Here is a 21,928-nt window from a genome sequence, read left to right on the forward strand (position 1 = left end):
TTAACTTCCTTAGCCACAAATGGAGCAACCTTATCATAGTTTTTTCTCAAAGGAATATATCTTTGTTGAGAGTTACAAAATGTCTCCATAAATGTCTGCCATTGCTTATCTATTTTCTCAGTCCACTGTAGCCAACTCTGTCTTTATACTCTTGTAATTACATTTATTTAAGTCTAAGAAACTAGTTTCAGACCTAAATTCATGAAAATCTTTAAATTTTTACAAAAGGTTTCAATAAAAGTTATGGACATGTCCCAACTCATGTGACAGTGTCACATGAAGGGACATGGCAAGGGAATTTTTCAAACCTCTTTATTTCAAGTTTTACATCGGGTCTGATCTCCCTGAGGCAGCACTTTGCCTCAGGGAGATCTGTGTGCTCTTTTGCGTACATGCGCAAAAGAGTACGCTACAGGCTGAGGGAATCCCCCCGCCGCCTGCACAGGGAGTGCATAGTGCTTCTTGGCGCACGTCATGCTGGGCGGGCCTTAATTGGCCTGCCCATTTAAAATGGCTGTACACCCTCGACTAGGGTGCCGATTGGAGGCCTGCCCACCAGCACCCGTTCCCTTTTTTGTGGGGGGAAAATGTTGGCCTATGTCTCATTAGATATTAACAATTCTAAAATAGCCTGCACCCTAGTTGGTTCCTCGTATGCTTGTGACCCTAGAGTTACAGCAAGTATGACAAGGTTCAACACTCAACAGAACAAACGAATGTGTGATTCAAAATCAACTCTCAATCTTCATTGAACAGTTCCCACTTTACTTTTATTTACAATAAGCTTACACTTAGTTGCACACGTGATCCCATATGAGACTGAAGAAGATACACCCTCCAATCCTGCAATGATCATATAGGCCAGTTGAAGAGGAGAAGTTACACTCTCCGATCCCACAGCGACCACAGAGACTCAGGCTTCCTTTAACCGGTTTTATTCAAGCATATGCAAGGGAGCCGCAATCACCTAAGAATGAAGACCCAGCTCCCAGATTGATTACATTTCATTACTTTTGTACTTTTTCTTATCATAATACATTTGAGTACATTTGAATACATCCAATCAGTAACCGACACACCGGTTCCATGCTAACTCTATCCTATTGAGTACATAAACATATGATTTTGCTAACCAATTATTCTAAAGGAGGTATACATAATTATATTATCCAATTAAAATTAAAACACGTACGCAAAGACCTTGATTCTCATAACTCAAGACTATATGTGTTTCATCAAAGCTCCCTCTTTGTCTATTGTATGTCTTCCCAAGCTAAGCTAAAAGCATCTGCCCCTTCCCTATGTGAGAGGGGAGTACACTTAATCTAATTTATGTCCTGCTTGTGTCTCCAGTCTGACTCTCAAAGCTGTGCAACGTTCATCTGGTAATCTTCAACTCTTAATATGTTTAGCAGCCATGTCTGCCTGGAGATTTTAAGGATTTTTCAGTAAATTCTTCCTGTATTCTCTTTTAGCATTTTTAATTTCCCCCTAACAGAGACAATAAGCCCCCAGACTATCCTTCTCTTAGTTAGATATTCCCAAAGTTCCTAGTATAATACTTACAATCGCCTTTCAGGTTGGTCTTCTGATGGCAATGTAGGTTCCCAGTAGAGTTGACCGGACTTTTCCTGCTTCCTGTGGCTGACTATAGCTTCAGTGTGTGTGTTATACTGCAGATCTCAGTTCATACTTATACAATCTTCCGCACACAATGTTGATTACTATTCGACTGTTGGCCAACTTGGCTGATCTTGTTACTTACGCTGTCATTCAATTTAAACAGATTTTGATCTTGAATCAAGAGGCATGAGGGTCATCTATTTCCTGCTGGTGGCTGACCCATTCAATTTATTTTGCCCCACTGTCTGATTATAAGGTTTATCAGATGCCAAACCTGTTTTCCTACTCTGGTATTAATGGTCACCTTAAACTGGTCTGTAATCACATTTTGGTTTGATGTTTGTAAGGTTCCTTTAAAGTTTTTCTCTTGATTTTACAGCTGACCTGACTTAGGGGCTGTGCTTGATTTACCCCTTATTTTGTTAATTTAGTTAATTGTTTTAACTCTGAAAGAGATTAAACTGGTCTGCACTGAGAGCTGGTGAGTGAGGGAGTCTTAAGGGTTAATTTCTATCTAAAGTCTAGTTTTTTTAATCACCTTTGTGAGCAATTAATTAAAAATTACTCAAGTTAAGAGAAGTTAAGTTCATTGCAGCCTTAAGCAGGGGTATACAAGCTCTCAGAGCATCTGCAGCTAGTTAATTAGGTAATTACCTTAAACTGGTTTTCAGAAGCTTGACTCAGTTGTTTTTCAGAAACAGGGGGTCCGCAATGCTGCTTGGTCTGCACTGAGTGTTGCTTTGAGTGCAAGAGTGTCAAGCTGGATGTTTGGTGTGTGAATTTCTTTTTCAGTCTCTAGTAGTTGGCTTTTACTTTGAGATAGGGGAAGAACCTGATTGGTGAGTAACTGGTAAGTCATTATAATTGTAACAAATAGTTTTTTAAAGTTACAGAATGGCAGGTCATCTTGGCCAAGTGGTATGTACATCCTGCGATATGTGGGAAGATGCAGATGCACCATGTGTTCTAGACAAACACCTGCAGAAGCTTGAGCTCTGGGTTTTAGTGTATCTGTGAGGCAGAGAACTGTGTGGATGGCACGTTTGGGGAAGTGGTCAAACTGTAGGTTAGGAGCATGCAGGCAGAGAGGGAATGGGTGACCTCCAGGCAGGTAGTGCAGGAGTTCCCTGAGTTGATCTTGCCTGCTAACTGGTTTTCCATTTTGGATACTGGACAGACATAGAGAGTAGGCAAGAACATGGCAAAGGGAATATGCGTGGAAAAATGTGAGGTTATCCACTCTGGTAGAAGAAACAGATGTGCAGAGTATTTCTTCAATGGTGAGAGATCAGAAAATGTAGATGTACAAAGGGACCTGGGTGACCTTTTCAATAAGTCACTGAAATCTAATATGTAGGTGCTGCAAGCAATTAGGATGGCAAATGGTATGTTGGCCTTTATTGCAAGAGGATTTGAGAACAGAAGTAGCAAAATCATGCTTTAATTGTGTAGAACCTTGGGTTAGACCACACCTGGAGTACTGTGTGCCCAGTTTTGGTTCCCTTACCTTAGAAAGGATACAACCGCCATAGAGGGAGTACAACAAAAAATCACCAGACTTGCTCCGGGATGGTAGAACTGTCCTATGACGAGGGATTGGGGAAATTGGACCTATATTCTCGAGTCTTGAAGAATGAGGGTGATCTCATTGAAACCTACAAAATACTTAAAGGGATAGATATTCTCCCTGGTTGGGGAGTCTCGAATCAGGGGACACAATTTCAAAATAAGGAGGAATCCATTTAGACCAAGATGAGGAGAATTTTTTTTGTTCAGAGGGTTGTAAATCTTTTGAATTCTCTACCCCAGAGGACTGTGGAAGCTCAGTCATAGAGTCTGTTTAAAGCATATATTGATAGATTTCTAAATACCAGTGAGATAAAGGGATATGGGGATAGTGTGGGGAAAAAAGCATTGAAGTGCATGATCAGCCATGATTGTACTGAATGGAGCAAGCTTGATGGACTGAATGGCCTACTCCTATGTTACTATTTTCCTAAACAGTTGTTGTCCACATTTTGTGCTGCAATTTGGCTTGTAGCAAGCAAAGTCTAACACCAGAAGTTAACTCATTGCTGTCCTTCACTCCAGAATGTACTGTTCTAAAAACTGTCCTGAACACACTTTGAACTGCTCCTCCCTTCCATTTTGATTCATCCAGTCTATAAGAAGATTAAAATCGCCCATGATTATTACATTATCATTATCTCCCATTATTTCTTGATTTATACTTTTTCCTATGTTAGGGGGTTTATAAACTATTCCCACCAGTGACTTTTTCCTTTGCTATTTCTTACCGTCACCCAAACTTATTCTACATCTTGATCTTTAGAGCCAAGGTTATTTTTCATTACTATACTGATATCACCCTTTATTAACAGAGCTACTCCACCTTCTTTTTGTTTCTTCCTGTCCTTCCAAAATGTCAAATACCCTTGAATATTCAGTTCCCAGCCTTGGCTACCTTGTAACCACATCTCTGAAGTGGCTATCATATCATACTCATTTATTTCTATTTGTGTTACCACTGCATGCATTCAGATAAAAAGCCTTAATTCAATCTTAACACTTTTTCCTACTCTGACCTTATTTGCTAGTGCACTCTTTTGTTTGTATGCTCTGTCCCTTCCTGTCACACTCTGGTTATCATTACCAGTGTCACTACCTGCTTATTGCCCTGTTCTTTCTCTTTCCAAATCTCCATCACATAAACCCTCCCTTTCCCACTATTAAATTTAAAGTCCTCTCTACAACCCTAGTTATCAGTCGCCAGGACACTGATCCAAGCCAGTTCAAGGTCGTCATAAAGGTAGAGCTCCCTCTTTCCCCAGTACTGACACCAGTGCCTCATGAATTGAAAGCCATTTCTCCCACACCAATCTTTCAACCATATATTCAACTCCCTGATCTTATTTACCCTGTGACAATTTGCTTGTGGCTCAGGTAGTAACCCAGAGATGTTACGTTTGTGGTTCGGATTTCTAATTTAGCCCCCAGCTACTCACTCTCCCTCAGCAGAACGTATATTAGTCCTACCTATGTCATTGGTACCCATATGTACCATGACAACTAGATCCTTCTCCACCCACTCCAAAGTTCTTCTCTAGTCCTGAGGTGATGTCCTTAACCCTGGCACTGAGCAGACAACACAAGCTGCAGGACTCATGCTCTTGGCTGCAGAGAACAGTGTCTATCTTAATTATACTGTCTTCGACTACCAATACATCCCTTTTAACCTCCGCACACGCCCCCTCCCACTTGAATGGTCCCCAGTGCCGTGGTCAGTTTGCTCATCCTCCCTGTTGTCCACAAAAGCTGCAAGAACATCAAAACTATTGGACAAGTGCAAGGGCTGACACTCCTCCAGTACTACCTTCTGGATTCCCATACCTGCCTCACTCATAGTCATACCCTCCTGATGGGCCTGATCTGAAGTACCCAGCTTAAAGTGGAACAGAGTATCGAGGTAACTTTCCTCCCTGAATGGATCAGTGTCTGAAGTTCAAACTTCACTTCATCAACTCTGAGCCAAAGTTCCTCAAGTTACAGACACTTTCTGCAAATGTAGTGCTGTGAATCACACAGGTGTCCACTGGCTCCCACATGCTACTGCTGCAACAAATCACCTGCCCTGCAATCTCAATTGTGTTTTATTTAACTAATTAAGTTTCAATTTTAGAAATCTCTCTGTGATTATTTTGTAATTATGTGAGGTAGTTTAACTAGTTCAGCTATAAATTTAATACAATACTCTATCTCCCCAGTGCCAGTAAAATCTACTGCCCCAGTTTGGAGGGAAAAAAATCCTTAACACTCACCAACCAGTCACCTACCTGTTCACCTAATCAATGCATCTGGACTTCAGTCTTGGGACTCACTGGGCTGGATTTTCATCTCCAAGGTGGATAGCAGGAGTCAGGAAATTTCCTGGCTTGGCCCACCTTGCCTCAGGAGGAAATGCCAGGAAAGATGGGTGTTCATTTCGGGACGGTGGGGAGGGGGGAACAGGCTGCAGTTATGCCAGCCAACCCAGGGAAAAAAACTTTGGAGCCATCCACAGGTGCAGCTGGGTGCCAAAATAGGCTGTTTAATAGATCCACCTCAGTGCTGTGGGACCTTGTCTCAGTTGTACCATTATATATGAAAAAAGTAAGGCCCTGTAGCTCTCGCCCCTTACATTCCCTTGCTCTCTCACTTCACATTCCTTTACACCCTCCTCTCCACATATTCCCTATGGCACCTCATGCCTCCCACTCAACTCTTCCCCCCCCACCCCCCCCCCCGCCCGCAAAAAACAATGGCCCCTCATGCCCCCATGTCAAGATTTATCCTCCACTCACACCAAAAGGCCCCTCATGGCTCCATACCAAGTTATGCTCCCCACCAACCCCCATGGCTCCTCATGTCCGCCCCCACCACCAACACCATGAGAATATGCCTATTCCTGCAATGGAGCCTGCCAGGTCAGGAGTGCAGTGTTTGGACTTGTGACCGAACTCGCACCCTTAAAAGGCTCCACTGAATATCAGAAACCCTGGGAATGGGGTCTGGAATCCAAGAATCGGGTCCTGCCATTTTCACCCCACCACAGAGTCTACACAACTCCATGAAAATGCAGCTTGCTGTCTCCAGCTCTTTCTCTCGGATCACTCCCTGTTCTGTAAAAGACCAGAACAGCACCTCTTCCCTGACTGCACCAAATTCCTTCACTTGCCACATTCCCAGTCAAGCACTTTCTCTCACAGTACTCAAGTCAAGCTGGATTTTGTGCTACTTCCTTTGTGTGTTTGGAAAAAAACTTATGTATTTATACTAGTTGGAATTTTGACAGGTCCTACTGACTAGGGAACCAATTCTCAGTAGTTAGCTAATTAACAAACTGTTGCAGCTGCCTCTAGCACCTTTGTGTTTATCAGCTAGTGTTTTTCAATTAGACTGAAAGAAACTACAATTTAAATTTAAGTGCAAACTTGACTAGATTTTGGAAAGAGATCAACCCTTAAAATTCCCTCACTTAACAAATTCTCTAAGTTTAAAAACACTGTCCTGCAGTACTCAGTCGACCTGGACGTTATTCTACTGTAGCAGAAAGCTATCCCTTCTTAAAAATGTTTTTTTTCTGCTCTTATTACTACATCAATTTCTCAACTGAAAAATTATTATAGTTACCTTTTTATCTGCCCTCTTAATATCTACTAGGAATCGCCAATTCTGGTTGGATATATTCCTGAAGGTTTCATCACAAGACCTCCCAACTCTAATATCCCCACCCCCACACTCCTTCACTGTCTGACACGTCTGTCCACCTGCACAGAGTCTCCACACAAATCAAAGTGAATAGACTGTCACCCAGTCGGGTGATTCATAACTCACCTTAAACAGCAATTTTTCCCCATCTCCAATCCTGCTATATCTAATAAATCATAGGGATATAAAAAAACGTATACTTCTTCCATTTTTTTATCATTTATTTATGGGATGTGGGCTTTGGTGGCTGGGCCAGCATTTATTGCCCATCCCTAGTTGCCCTTGAGAAGGTGGCTGTGAGCTGCCTTTGTGAACCGCTGCAATCCATGTGGTGTCAGTAAACTCAGTGCTGTTAGGAAGGGAGTTCCAGGTTTTTGACCCAGCAACAGTGAAGGAACGGTGATATATTTCCAAGTCAGGTGAGTGACTTGGAGGGGAACTTCCAGATGGTGGTGTTCCCATCTATCTGCTGCCCTTGTCCTTTTAGAAGGTAGTAGTCGTGGGTTTGGAAGGTGCTGTCCAAGGAGCTTTGGTGAATTCTTGCAATGCATCTTGTATATGGTACACCCTGCTGCTACTGTGTGGTGGTGGAGGGAGTGAATGTTTGTGGATGTGCTGCCAGTCAAGTGGGCTGCTTTGTCCTGAGCGGTGTCAAGTTTAAGTGCTGTGGGAGCTGCACTCATCCAGGCAAGTGGGGAGTATTCCATCACACTTCTGACTTGTGCCTTGTAGATGGTGGACAGGCGTTAGGGAGTCAGGAGGTGAGTTACTTGTCACACGATTCCTAGCCTCTGACCTGCTCTTGTAGCCACAGTTTTATATGGCTAGTTTATGATCAATGGTAACCCCCCCCAGGATATTGATGATGGGGGATTCAGTGATGGTAATGCCATTAAATGTCAAGGGGCCATGGTTAGATTCTCTCTTGTTGGAGATGGTCATTGAATGGCACTTGTGTGGGACAAATGTTCCTTTCCACTTGTCAGCCTAAGCCTGGATATTGTCCAGGTTTTGCTGCATTTGGACATGGACTGCTTCAGCATCTGAGGAGTTGCGAATGGTGCTGAACATTATGCAATCATCAGTGAACATCCCCACTTCTGACCCTATGATGGAAGGAAGGTCATTGATGAAGCAGCTGAAGATGGTTGGGCCAATGACACTATCCTGTGAAACTCCTGGAGTGATGTCCTGGAGCGGAGATGACTGACCTCCAACAACCACAACCTTTGTGCTGGGTATGACTCCAACCAGTGAAGAGTTTTCCCCCTGATTCCAGTTTTACTGGATCTCCTTAATGCCACACTTGGTAAAATGTGACCATGATGTCAAGGGCAGTCACTCTCTCCTCACCTTGAGTTCAGCTCTTTTGTCCATGTTTGAATCAAGGCTGTAATGAGGTCAGGAGCTGAGTGGCCCTGGCAGAACTCAAATTGGGCATCAGTGAGCAGGTTATTGCTTAGCAAGTGCCGCTTGATAGCACCATTGGTGACCCCTTCCATTACTTTACTGATGATCAAGAATGGACTGATGGGGTGGAAATGGGCTGGGTTGGATTTGTCTTGCTTTTTGTGTACAGGACATATCTGGGCAATCTTCCACTTAGCTGGGTAGATGCCAGAGTTGTAGCTGTACTGGAATAGCTTGGCTAGGGGCGCGGCAAGTTCTGGAGCACAAGTCCACACCCTTGGCACTATCCAGTGCCTTCAGCCATTTCTTGATATCATGTGGAGTGAATTGAATTGGCTGAAGACTGACATCTGTGATGCTGGGGACTTCTGGAGGAGGCTGAGGTGGATCATCCACTCAGCCCTTCTGGCTGAAGATTGTAGCAAATGCCTCAGCCTTATCTTTTGCACTGATGTGCTGGGCTGCACAATCAGAGGATGGGGATATTTTGGAGCCTCCTCTTCTAGTGAGTTGTTTAATTGTCCGCTACCATTCACGACTGGATGTGTCAGGACTGCAGAGCTTAATCTGATCTGCTAATTGTGGAATCGCTTAGCTCTGTCTATCACTTGCTGCTTATGCTGTTTGGCACACAAGTAGTCCTGTGTTTTAGCTTCACCAGGTTGAAACCTCCATTTTTAGGTATGCCTGGTGCTGCTCCTGGCATGCCCTCCTGCACTCTTCATTGAACCAGGGTTGATCCCCTGGCTTGATGGTAATGGTAAAGTGGGGGGATGTGCTGGGCCATGAGGTTACAAATTGTGTACATTGCTACTCCTGATGGCGCACAGCACCTCATGGATGCCCCAGTCTATAGTTGCTAGATCTGTTTGAAATCTCCCATTGTAGCACAGTAATAGTGCCACACAACATGATAGAGGGTATCCTTAATGTGAAGGTGGGACTTTGTCTCCACAACAACAGTGCAGTGGTCACTCCTATTGATACTGTCAAGGACAGATGCATCTGCAGCAAGCAGGTTAGTGAGGATGAGGTCAAGTATGTTTTTCCCTCTTGTTGGCTCCCTCACCACCTGCCGCAGACCCAGTCTAATAGCTATGTCCTTTAGGGCTCAGTCAGTAGTGGTGCTACCTGGCCACTCTTGGTGATGTCCCCCACCCAGATTACATTCTGCACCCTTGCCACCCTCAGCGCTTCTTCCAAGTGGTGTTTGACATGGAGGCGCGCTAATTCATCAGCTAAGGGAGGGCAGTATGTGGTAATCAGCATGAGGTTTCCTTGCCCATGTTTGACCATGAGACTTCATGGGGTCCAGAGTCAATGTTGAGGACTCCCAGGGCAACTCCTTCCTGACTGTATACCACTGTGCTGCCACCTCTGCTGGGTCTGTCCTGCTGGTGGGACAGGACATAACCAGGGATGGTGATGGTGGTGTCTGGGACATTACCTGTAAGTATGATTCCGTGAGGATGACTATGTCGGGCTGTTGCTTGACTAGTCTGAGACAGCTTTTCCAATTTTGGCACTAGCCCCCAGATGTTAGTAAGGAGGACTTTGCTAGGTGACAGGTAGAGACAGAAACGTTGTTGATGCCGGGTGGTCTGTCCGGTTTCATTCCTTTGTAGCAGTTTGATACAACTGAGTGGCTTTGCTAGGCCATTTCAGAGGGCATTTAAGAGTCAACCACATTACTGTGGGTCTGGACCAGATAAGTATGGCAGAATTCCTTCCCTAAAGGGCATTAGTGTACCAGGTGGGTTTTTACAACAATCGACCATAGTTTAACTTCTAATTCCAGAATTTTATTGAATTCAAATTCCACCGTCTGCCATGGTGGGATTCAAACCAGGGTCTCTAGATTACTAGTCCAGTGACAATACCACTACACCACCACGTCCCCCGCATCACTTGCAGCAGTATCCTGGAGTTTAATACAAAAGCAAAATACTGCAGATTCTGGAAGTCATAAATAAATAAATAAATAAATAAATACTCAGCAGGTCTGACAGCATCAACGTTTCATCAAAGATAGTCAACTTAAAATGTTAACTTTTTTTTCTCCTCAAAAGCTGGCCTGATCTGAGTATTTCCAACATTTTTTGTTTGTATTCTTGGAGCTTAATCTTTAATTCTGAAAACCCATGACAAATCCTGGAGGGTTAGCAACTCTGCCATCAGCCCACAGGGGTGCTTAGCTAGAACTGCCCACATGCTGCTTGGATGGAGCTGGGATGCTCAGAAACTAAGAAAATTGTACAGCACTGAAATCACCCAATAAGTTTGATTTTAAAAATGCAACTGATTTTCATTTTGTCTTTTAGATGGTAGAGGAGATATGTGGAAATATCCTGGATAAAGTTCCTCATCTGATTGACGTTAAGGTAGTGACGGAGAGATTTCCAGTTATGTACGAAGAATCCATGAACACTGTCCTAATACAGGAAGTGATTAGGTACAGAACCATTCTGCCATCTGGTGGCTACAAACACTGCAGCACCAAAAATCTCAAAGTGAATATTTCCCCACACCCCCCAAGCCCTCAAATAGTTGGACCCTGGGACAGATTGTTTTGCATCTTCACACGCACGCACAAACACACACACCTTTTCCCTTTGTGGAATGCTGGGGAAATGTTGAAAGATTAACAGACTGATTCTCAACTTGTTTGCCTGGAATAGTAAGGTAAAGCATTCTGAAACGACACTGGCTCAATTATATTGTCAGGCCCATTGTGTATTGCTGAACGAATTCATAGCCTGATTTGGGCATGGCATTCAAAAAGTTGCAGATCCAAAACCCACACCAGGGACTTAAGCACAAAGAACCAAACTGACATCCCAATGCAATACTGAGGGTGTGCTACATTGTCAGAGGTACCATTTTTCAGATGAGGCATTAAATAAACACATAAAAAAAATCCAATGGCACTCTTCCAAAGAAATAATGGTGTGTTCTCCCAGGTCACTTGGCTAATACATATACCTCAAATAAAACAGATTATCTGGTCATTAACACATTGCTGTTTGAGACATTGCTGTGCACAATTCCTGCATTACAATAGTAAATACATTTCAAAAGTACTTACATAAGAATTAGGGGCAGGAGTAGGCCACTTGGCTTTGAGCCTGCTCTGCCGTTCAATAAGATCATGGTTAATCTGAATGTAATCTCAACCCCACTTTGCTGCCAACCCCCAATAACCTTTCATCCCCTTATTAATCAAGAATCTATCTCTGCCTTAAAAATATTCAAACACTCTGCTTCCACTGCCTTTTGAGGAAGAGAGTTCCGAAGACCCCTTCAACCCTTTGAGAAAAAATTTCTCCTCATCTCTCTCAAGAGTTTTTTTTAAACAGTGAACCCTAGTTCTAGATTCCCCCACAAAAGGAAACATCCTCTCCACACCTGCCCTGTCAAGACCCCTCAGGGTCTTAAATGTTTCAATTAAGTTGCCTCTTACTCTTCTAAATTTCAGTGGATACAAGCCTAGCCTGTCCAACCTTTCCTCATAAGACAACCTGCCCATTTGTGTCCAGTAAACCTTCTCTGAACTGCTTCCGAGACATTTACATCTTCCTTTAAATAAGGAGACCAGTACTATACACAATACTCACCAATTGGTCTCACCAATGCCCTGTACAACGGAAGCATAACCTCCCTACTGTTGTAATCAATTCCTTTCACAATAAATAATAACATTGTATTAGCTTTCCTAATTACCTGCATACTAACCTTTTGTGATTCCGGCACTAGGACACCAGATCCCTCTGAATTTCAGAGCTTGGCAATCTCTCACCATTTAGATAATAAGCTTTTTTTATTCTTCCTGCCAAAATGAATGATTTCACATTTGCCCACATTATGCTCCATCTGCCAGATCTTTGCCCACTCACTTAACCTATCTGTCTCTTTGTAGCCTCCTTATATCGTCTTCACAATTTACTTTCTGACCTATCTTTGTGTCGTCAGCAAATTTAGCCACCATTCCTTTGTTCCCGTCATTTATATAAACTAAAAAGTTGAGGCCCCAGCACAGATTCCTGTGGCACACCACTCTTCACAATCTGCCAACCAGAAAAAGACTTTATGCCAACTCTGTTTCCTGTTAACTAGCCAATCTTCTATCCATACCAATATGTTACCCACTACACCATGAGCTTTTATTTTCTGCAATAACCTTTGATGTGGCACTTCAGCAAATGCCTTCTGGAAATCTAAGTACAGTACATTCACCAGCTCCCCTTTATCCACAGTATATGTGACTCCTTCGAAGAACCCCAATAAATTAAACATGATTTCCCTTTCACACAACCATGTTGACTCTGCCTGATTGTCTTGAATTTTTCTAAGTGCCCTGCTATATCTTTAATAATAGCTTCTAACATTTTCCCTATGACAGATATTAAGCTAACTGGCCTGTAGTTTCCTGCTTTGTCTCCCTCCCTTTTTGAATAAAGGAGTTATGTTTGCTGTTTTCCAATTTAATGGAACCTTTGCCAAATCTAGGGAATTTTAAAACCAATGCATCAACTATCTCACTAGCTACTTCTTTCAAATCCTTAGGGTGAAGTCCATCCAGACCTGGGGATTTGTCAGCCCACAGCCCCAACAATTTGTTCAATATCACTTCCCTGGTGATTGTAATTTTCTGTGTTCCTCCCTCCCATTTCCTGATTTACAGCTATTTCTGGGATGTTACTTGTGTCCTCTATAGTGAAGACTGAAGCGAAATACCTGTTTAATCCATCCGCCATCTCCCTACTTTCCATTAGCAATTCCCCAGATGTGCATTCAATAGGATCAATGCTCACTTTGTTAACTCTTTTCTTATTTAAGTATCTATAGAAACTCTTACGATCCATCTTTATATTATTAGCTAGCATTCCCTGATACTCTAATTTTTCCCTCCTTATTAATCTTTGTCATTCTTTGCTGTTCTTTATATTCTTTCCAATTTTCTGACCCCTGCCACCCATCTTTACATAATGATATGCTTTTTCTTTAAGTTTGATACTGTCTTTAACTTTTTTTAGTTAACCACGGATGGTGGGCCCTTGGGATTTTTCTTTCTCATTGGAATGTATATATTCTGTAAAGCGCTTTGACTTCCTGAAATCCTGAATTTTTGAAAAGTGCTATCTAAATGCAAGTTTTTTTTCTTGCCAATATCAGGGGTGGTGGCAAAGTTGGGGTGGCAAAAAGCAACAGCATCTCTGTACATGGGATGACACAACAAGGGACAGGTCAACTCAATTTGATGTTGGAAATTTAGAATTTTTATACAAAATGCACTAAAGAAAAGTTCTACTCTGTGACCTCTTGGGCACCCTCCTCTGCAAAGAAATGTGTTTGCTGATTGTATAGAGGTGGCTGATAGACTGAATGTGCTCGCCTACATACGGAATCAGATGACAATAAAAGTTAATAACCTCTGGAAACTGGCCAGAGCAAGGCTAGCCAACATTGCATTATATCAAGTAGATGGGAAAAGTATATATCAGATGCCAGAAGTTTCTTTTCAACTAGCTAAACCCTAATTAAAGCTTGGAAGATAAGCCCTCTGAAGCAACTGTGTTTCACGCAGGTCTGAGCTGCAGCATAGCACACCTCATTACAGTTAGATAAAACTTAACTGTTATTCTATGACCACTTCAAAACATAACTCCACAAAAGAAGCTTACCATATGGCTATCCTGCATGATGAATGGTCATTTATTCACACACAAGGTCCAATGTAACACAGCAAAGGGTTAGCACTTACAAGTATATACTTCTAAAAATTCTACAGCACCTCATCTATGCTTTTTTGCAGGACAAAGTAGTGCATAACAGAAATGTGCAGACATCCAGATGGGTCTCTCAATTTGGATCCATCATTTTTTATCAACATGTCATGTCTGACATGGTCACAATGAGAAATTAGGTCTGAGTGAACCTGGAGGTTTCTCTGAAGAGCAGAGTTAACACAATCATTTTCCTGTTATTCTTCCATTCTTTCACTCACTACAGTAAAACTCCATGATGCACACTATGGAACTCTGGCTAAGAGAATACTTTTCAGGTGCTATTCTCCTGCTTCGGTAGATGACCCCAAAGAGAGAGCTGCAACCAATGCTTCATAATACTCAGTATCACTCACTCATCCCGAGCAAGCACCAGCAGATACAACTACATGGGAAGCAGCTGATAAATTTGAGCTGGGTGCACCTTCACAAGCTACAAGCCTGCATGAGCAAGAGCAGATGATGGAAGCAGAGGATGTGGCTGTCTGGAGGGCCAGCTAATATCAATCTTCAGTGCAGGGTGCTGGAATTTGGACCTCATGGAGCCTGTGTAAACACCAACATTCTCTATTGTCAGTAGGCAGCATGCCATGTACCTGACGGAGACCGATAGCAAATGCAGAAATATTCCATGAGCTTCATCCACACACGAATAAAGAAATACAGTTCAGAACACAGCATGTGACAACTTTAGGTACTTGCACAGCAAAAACCTGCTCACTGATGCTCAGTTTGGATTTCACCAGGGCCACTTAGCTCTGACCCCATTGCAGCCTTGGTCCAAACACAAAAGAGATAAGGATAGAGTGACTGCCCTTGACATCAAGGCAGCATCTGATCAACTGTGGCAGCAAGCCCTAGAAAAATTGAAGGAGTCATACCTAGCACAAAGGAAGTGGTTGTTGGAAGCCATTCACCTCAGCCCCAGGACATGACTGCAGGAGTTCCTCAGGGTAGTTGCCTAAGTCCAACCATCTCCAGCTGCTTCATCATTGAACCTCTCTCCATCAGAAATGAGGATATTTGTTGATGATTGCAGTGTTCAGTACCGTTTGCAACTCCTCAGATACTACAACAAGACTTGAACAACATTCAGGCTTGGGCTTAATAGGTAACATTTGTGCCACACAGTGGCAGGCATGTTTGGATCATCTCCAACAAGAGAGAATCTAACCATATTCCTTTGACATTCAATGGCATTACCATCGCTGAATTCCCCCAACATCAACATCCAGGGAGTTAGCATTGGCCAGAAATTTAACTGGACTAATCATGTAAATACTTCGGCAAGAGCTGTTTAGAGGCTGCGAATTCTGCAGCGAGTAACTCACCTGCTGACTCACCAAAGCCTGTCCAACATTTACAAGGCACAAGTCAGGAGTTTGATGGAATACTCTCCACTTGCCTGGGTGAATGCAACTCCAACAACACTCAAAAAACTCTACTTCATCCAGGACAAAGCAGCTTGCTTCCACCACCACCTTTAACATTCACTCCCTCCACCAGTGATGCATAATGGCAGCAGTACACATCATATGAATAAGGGCAGCAAATGCATGGGAACACTACTACCTGCAAGTTCCCCTCCAAGCCACACACCATCCTGACTTCGAACTATCACCATTCCTTCACTGTCGCTGGGTCGAAATCCTGGAACTCCCTCACTAACAGCACTGTAGGTGTATCTACACCAGATGGATTGCAGCGGCTTAAGAAGGTGGCTCGCTACCACCTTAGAGGACAATCAGAGATGAGTAACAAATGCTGGCCTTGCCAGTGACACTCACTTCCCTTGAAAGAGTAAAAAAATACGAGGAGTTGCTTGCTGCAGTGGAGAGAGCAGAAACAGTGCAGGGTCAACTCTTGACCCACACAAGGAAGTAGTCTACACCAATCCCATTTTCACTTGAGCCAGAAGTTGTGGCTTCAAGTCAGACTTGAGCATGAAAATCTAGACTAAACTCCAGTACAGTACTAAGTGAATGCTACACATGAAGTGTCATCTTTCAGGTGAGATATTAAACCAAGGCCCCATCTGCTCTCTCAGGTGGACTTAAAAGATCCCATGGCACTATTTCAAAGAAGATCATGGGTGTTCTGGCCAATATTTATCCCTCAATCAACATCACAAAAATAGATTATTTGGTCATTATCAGATTGCTGTTTTCAGTACCTTGCTGTATGCAAATTGACTGCTGCATTTTCTACATTACTATAGTGACTACATTTCAAAAGTACTTCATTGGCTGTACAGCACTTTGGGACATCCTGAGGTCATGAAAGGTGCTATATAAATGCAAGTCTTCTTCATTTGTTCCACACTAAAATCACCAGTTACGTCAAGTGGAAAAGTACCCCTACTACCGGAGCTGCAGGGCAAACAGAAAGGCGGAGCAGGACAGACCTATGATAGTGTTCCTGGTGTTGCATCTAGACCTTATGTTGATTGATAGTAAATATGTTCCGATATTAAGAGATGGAAGAACTGCAAAATGTAAAGCAGGCAACCCAACTAAATTTATCTCAACACTGGAAAACAAGCTAATGTTTTCAGAATTATTAATGTTTCATTAGAATTCATGTAGCAGTTCTGTTAATCGGTCCCAACAGAAAAAGTAACCTCTCTTTACTTTTCAAATGCTGTCACAGCTGCTCTACAATTCCACAGAAATATGTTATCCGTGGTAATGTTACATTCAAAACCTGCTGCTCTTCGTATATGCCCCCTCCTCTGATGCTGTTCAGTAGGCCAGCAATAGAAGATCCATCAGCCAACTAACTTTCTGCTTGGTCTATTCTGAATTAGTAGTTCAAAGAAGTATCCAGGAATATAGCAAGTAACTTATTATTTTCTAACTATTCGGAATAATATTCTCCATTTTGGTTGTTTTGCAGATACAATCGACTGCTGCATACTATTGTACAAAGCCTTAATGATCTTCTGAAAGCACTGAAGGGTCTAGTTGTAATGTCCTTGCAGCTGGAGTTGATGTCAGACAGTCTGTACAACAACAGTGTCCCAGAATTCTGGAATGCCAAGGTAATAGCTTTACTATTTCATTATAGGTAAGACTGAATTGGATTGACATCAAAACATGGTATAGGGAACAAGAATTCTTCATCACTGGCTCAACAGTTACAAGTCAAATGTTGTCCCATGGAGAAACAATGTCTGGGTGATGCTCCCCGAAAAGAAATCGGTCATCCGTGTGATCAGGTGATCTTTGCCTTCTCTGATAACTCAGACATGGGCCTGGAATGTCTGTATGGCTGACCAAGTCCCCAAGTCAGGATAGTGAGTTTCCACCCAATACATATTACATTACAGCCAAAAGTTCAGGTGCACAGGCACCTGCAGTCACATGAACCCAGCATTAATCACCTGACCTGCAGTGACCAGTTGTCAATTGAAGCCTGACCCCTTTTGAAATTATTTTGAAGTCAGTCAATTGAAATCAATTAAAATCTAATACCATAGAAAAGTGATGGCACAGAAAGAGGCCATTCAGCCCATCATGTGTGCACCGGCTGAAAAAAACTAGCTGCCCATTCTAATCCCACCTTCCTGCACCCGGTCCATAGCCTTGCAGGTTACAGCACTTCAGGTGTAGATCCATGCATTTTTTAAATGAGTTGAGGGTTTCTGCCTCAACCACCAATCCGGGAAGTGAATTCCAGACATCTACCACCCTCTCGGTGAAAACTTTTTTCCTGATATCGCCTCTAATCCTTCTACCAATCACATTAAATCTGTGCCCCCTGGTAATTGACCTCTCCGCTAAGGGAAACAAGTCTTCCCTGTCTACTCCATCTAGGCCCCTCATAATTCTGTACACCTCAGTCAAGTCACCCTTTAGCTTCCTCTTCTAAGGAAAACAACCCTAGCCTACCCAATCTTTCCTCATAGCTGCAATTTTCCAGCCCTGGCAACATTCTTGCAAATCTCTTCTGTACTCTCTCCAGAGCAATTATGTCCTTCCTGTAATGTGGTGACCAGAACTGCAGACAAAATTCCAGCTGTGGCCTAACCAGCGTTTTATACAGTTCCAGCATTACATCCTTGCTTTTGTATTTAATACCTCGCCCAATAAAGTAAAGCATTCCATATGCCTTCTCTACCACTTTATCTACCTGTCCTGCCACCTTCAAGGACCTGTGGACATGCACTTCAAGGTCTCTCACCTCCTCTACTCCTCTCAATATCCTCCTGTTTATTGAGTATTCCCTAGCTTTGTTTGCCTCCCCAAATGCATAACCTCACACTTCTCTGGATTGAATTCCATTTGCCACTTTTCTGCCCACTCAACCAAACCATTCAAATTATTCTGGAGTCCACAGCTATCCCCTTCACTATCAACTACATGACCAATTTTTGTGTCATCTGCAAATTTCCCAATCATGCCTCCCACATTTAAGTCCAAATCATTAATATATACCACAAAAAGCAGGGGATCCTTCACAGAGCCCTGTGGAATGCCACTGAAAACAGCTTTCTACTCGCTAATATATCCATTGATCATTACCCTTTGTTTTCTGTCACTGAGCCAATTTTGCATCAAACTTGCTACATTTCCCTGTATCCCATGGGCTTTTACATTTCTGACCAGCCTGCCATGTTGGACCTTGTCAAATGCCTTACTAAAATCTATGTAGACCACATCCACTGTACTACCTTCAATCTTCCTTGTTACTTCCTCAAAACATTCAATTAATTTAGTAAGGTACGACTTTCCCTTAACAAAACCATATTAACTATCCCTGATTAACCTTGCCTTTGTAAGTGACAATTTATCCTGGTTCTCAGAATTGATTCTAATAATTTGCCCACTACTGAAGTCATACTGACCGGTCTATAATTATTTGGCCTACTCCTCACACCCTTTTTAAATAATGGTACAATGTTCGCAGACCTCCAGTCCTCTGGTACCTTGCCCGTATCTAGTGAGGATTGAAAAATGATCCTCAAGGTATCTGCTAGTTCCTCCCTGGTTTCCTTTAACAGTCTGGGATACAATTCATCTGCCCCTGGTGATTTATCCACCTTCAAGGATGTCAGTCTCTCCAGTACTTCCTCTCTCGTTATGCTTATTGTATCTAATATGTCACACCCCTTCTCATTAACTAGAATGTCTGCATTATCTCTCTCCTTTGTGAAGACAGAGACAAAGTACTCATTAAGAAAACTGCCCACGTCTTCACAGAATCACAGTGCAGAAGAGGCCCTTCAGCCCATCGAGTCTGCACTGACACATGAGAAACACCTGACCTACCTACCTAATTCCATTTACCAACACTCTTCTGCAACAACACACAAGTTACTTTGTATATCCCTGATAGGCCCTAGCCTTTCTTTAGTCATCCTCTTGCTCTTAACGTACTGATAAAACATCTTTGGGTTTTCCTTAATGCTACCTACTAATATTCTTTCATACCCTCTCTTCACTTTCCTGATTTCATTTTTTACTTCACCCCTGTATTTTCTATACTCCTCTAGGCTTTATAACGTATTAGTTTCTTTGTAACATCTTTGTAATTTCTTACTTTTCCTATTTTATCTACCCTACATGCTTCTAGATAACTAAGGGGCTCTAGATTTGGCAGTACCACCACAGAATCAGAATTGTTATAGTGCAGAAGGAGGCCATTCGGCCCATCATGTCTGCACCAGCTCTCCGAATGCGAAATCTTAGTGCCATTCTCCTGCCTTTTCCCTGTACCCTTGCACATTGTTTCTATTTAAATAATCATCTAATGCCCTCTTGAATGCCTCAATTGAACCTGCCTCCACCACATTTCCAGGCAGTGCATTCCAGACTCAAACCACTCGCTGTGTGAAAAAGTTTTCTTGCATCACCTTTGCTTCTTTTGCAAATCACTTTAAATCTGTGCCCTCTTGTTCTCGATCCTTTTACGAGCGGGAACAGTTTCTCCCTATCCACTCAATCCAGCCCCCTCATGATTTTGAGTACCTCTATCAGATCTCCTCTTAGCCTTTTCTTCTCCAAGGAGAACAATCCCCAACCACTCCAATCTGTCCTCATAACTGAAGTTTTTCATCCCCCGGAACCATTTTTGTAAACCTCTTCTGCACTTTCTCCAATGCGTTCACATTCTTCCTATAATGTGGTGCCCAGAACTGTACACAAAACTCCAGCTAAGGTCTAATTAGTGTCTCATATAAGCTCAGCATAACCTCCCTGCTCTTGTACTCTATGCCCCTATTAATAAAACCCAGGATACTGTATACTTTATTAACTTCTGTCTCCACCTGTCCTGCCACCTTCAATGATCTATGATCACGTACACCCAGGTCCCTCTGCTCCTGCATACCCTTAAAATTGTACCTCTTATTTTATATATGTTTCTCCATGTTCTTCCTACCAAAATGCATCACCTCAACTTCTCCACATTGAACTTCATCTGCCCACTCTACAAACTTGTCTATGTCCTTTTGAAGTTCTATACTGTCCTCCTCACAGTTTACAATGCTTCCAAGTTTCATATCATCCGCAAACTTTGAAATTATCCTATGCACACCAAGATCTAGATAATTAATATATATCAGGAAAAGCAAGGGTCCCAATACCGACCCCTGGAGAACTCCACTACAAACCTCCCTCCAGCCCAAAAAATATCCATTGACCATTACCCTCTGTTTCCTATTACTTAGCCAATGTTGTATCCATGTTGCTACTGTTCCTTTTATTCCATGAGCTATAACTTCTCAAGTCTGTTGTATGGCACTGTATCGAATGCCTTTTGAAAGTCCATGTACACCACATCAACGGTATTACCCTCATCAACCCTCTCTGTTACCTCTTTAAAAAACTCCAAGTTGGTTAAACACAATTTCCCCTTTATAAATCCATGCTGGCTCTTCCTAATCAACCCATATTTTTCCATGTGACTACCACTTCTATCCCGAATAATTGTTTCTAGAAGCTTCCCCACAACTGAAGTTAAACTGGTCTGTAATTGCTGGGATTATCTTTACAGCCTTTTTTGAACAAGGGCATAATGTTTGCAATTCTCCAGTCCTCTGGCACCTTCCCTGAATCTAGGGAAGACTGAAAGATTATGGCCAGTGGCCCTGCAATTTCCACTCCCACTTCCTTCAATATACTTGGATACAGCTCATCTGATCCTGGTGCCTTGTCAACTTTAAGTACCGACAGTTTATCTAATATTTCCTCCTTATCAATCTTGAACCCTTCTAGTGACAGAGTTTCCCTTTGTCTTTGTGGGGATATGCCTACACTGTGCCCATAGAATCTTGCTTTTGAATGCCTCCCACTGGTCGGTCACTGATTTCCCTTCAAGCAGCTGTAACCAGTCCATTTTCGCCAGATCAGCTCTCAGCTTTGTAAAATTTGTCTTTTCCCAATTTAGAAGTTTTACTCCTGTTCTATCTTTATCCTTTTCCATATTGATGCTAAATCTAACTATATTATGGTCACTATCTCCAAAATGATCACCCACTGCTACTTTATCCACTTGCCCAGCTTCATTTCCTAAGACTAAATCTAGAATTGCTCCTCCTCTCATTGGGCTTGTTACGTGTTGGCTAAAAAAGTTCTCTTGAATGCAGTTTAAGAATTTTGTGCCCTCTGTGCCCTTCACACTGTTCATTTCCCGATTAATACCAGGGTAGTTGAAGTCCCCAAATATTATTGCCCTATTGTTTTTGCACTCAGAAATTTGCCAACATATTTGTTCTTCCATCTCCCTCCCACTATTTGGGGGTCTATAGTACACTCCAATAGTGTTGTTGCCCCTTGTTAAATTCTGAGCTCAACCCATATGGCCTCATTTGATGACTCATTTAGTCCCCCCTCAATTGATTCTTTAACCAATAATGCTACACC

At 42.5% G+C, this 21,928-nt stretch overlaps 1 protein-coding gene across 1 annotated transcript in view; it reads left to right on the forward strand.

Annotated features, from left to right (window-relative positions):
* The window catches only part of dnah1 (dynein, axonemal, heavy chain 1), a 532,475-nt gene that overhangs the window by 495,024 nt on the left and 15,523 nt on the right, over positions 1-21,928 (forward strand). The window contains 2 exon segments of the mRNA XM_078543835.1: positions 10,602-10,732; positions 16,959-17,103. Of these exon segments, the coding sequence (XP_078399961.1) occupies positions 10,602-10,732; positions 16,959-17,103 (276 nt within the window).

This window comes from Cetorhinus maximus, chromosome 6 (genome assembly GCF_964194155.1).
Source record: "Cetorhinus maximus chromosome 6, sCetMax3.hap1.1, whole genome shotgun sequence".
Classification (NCBI taxonomy): domain Eukaryota; kingdom Metazoa; phylum Chordata; class Chondrichthyes; order Lamniformes; family Cetorhinidae; genus Cetorhinus; species Cetorhinus maximus.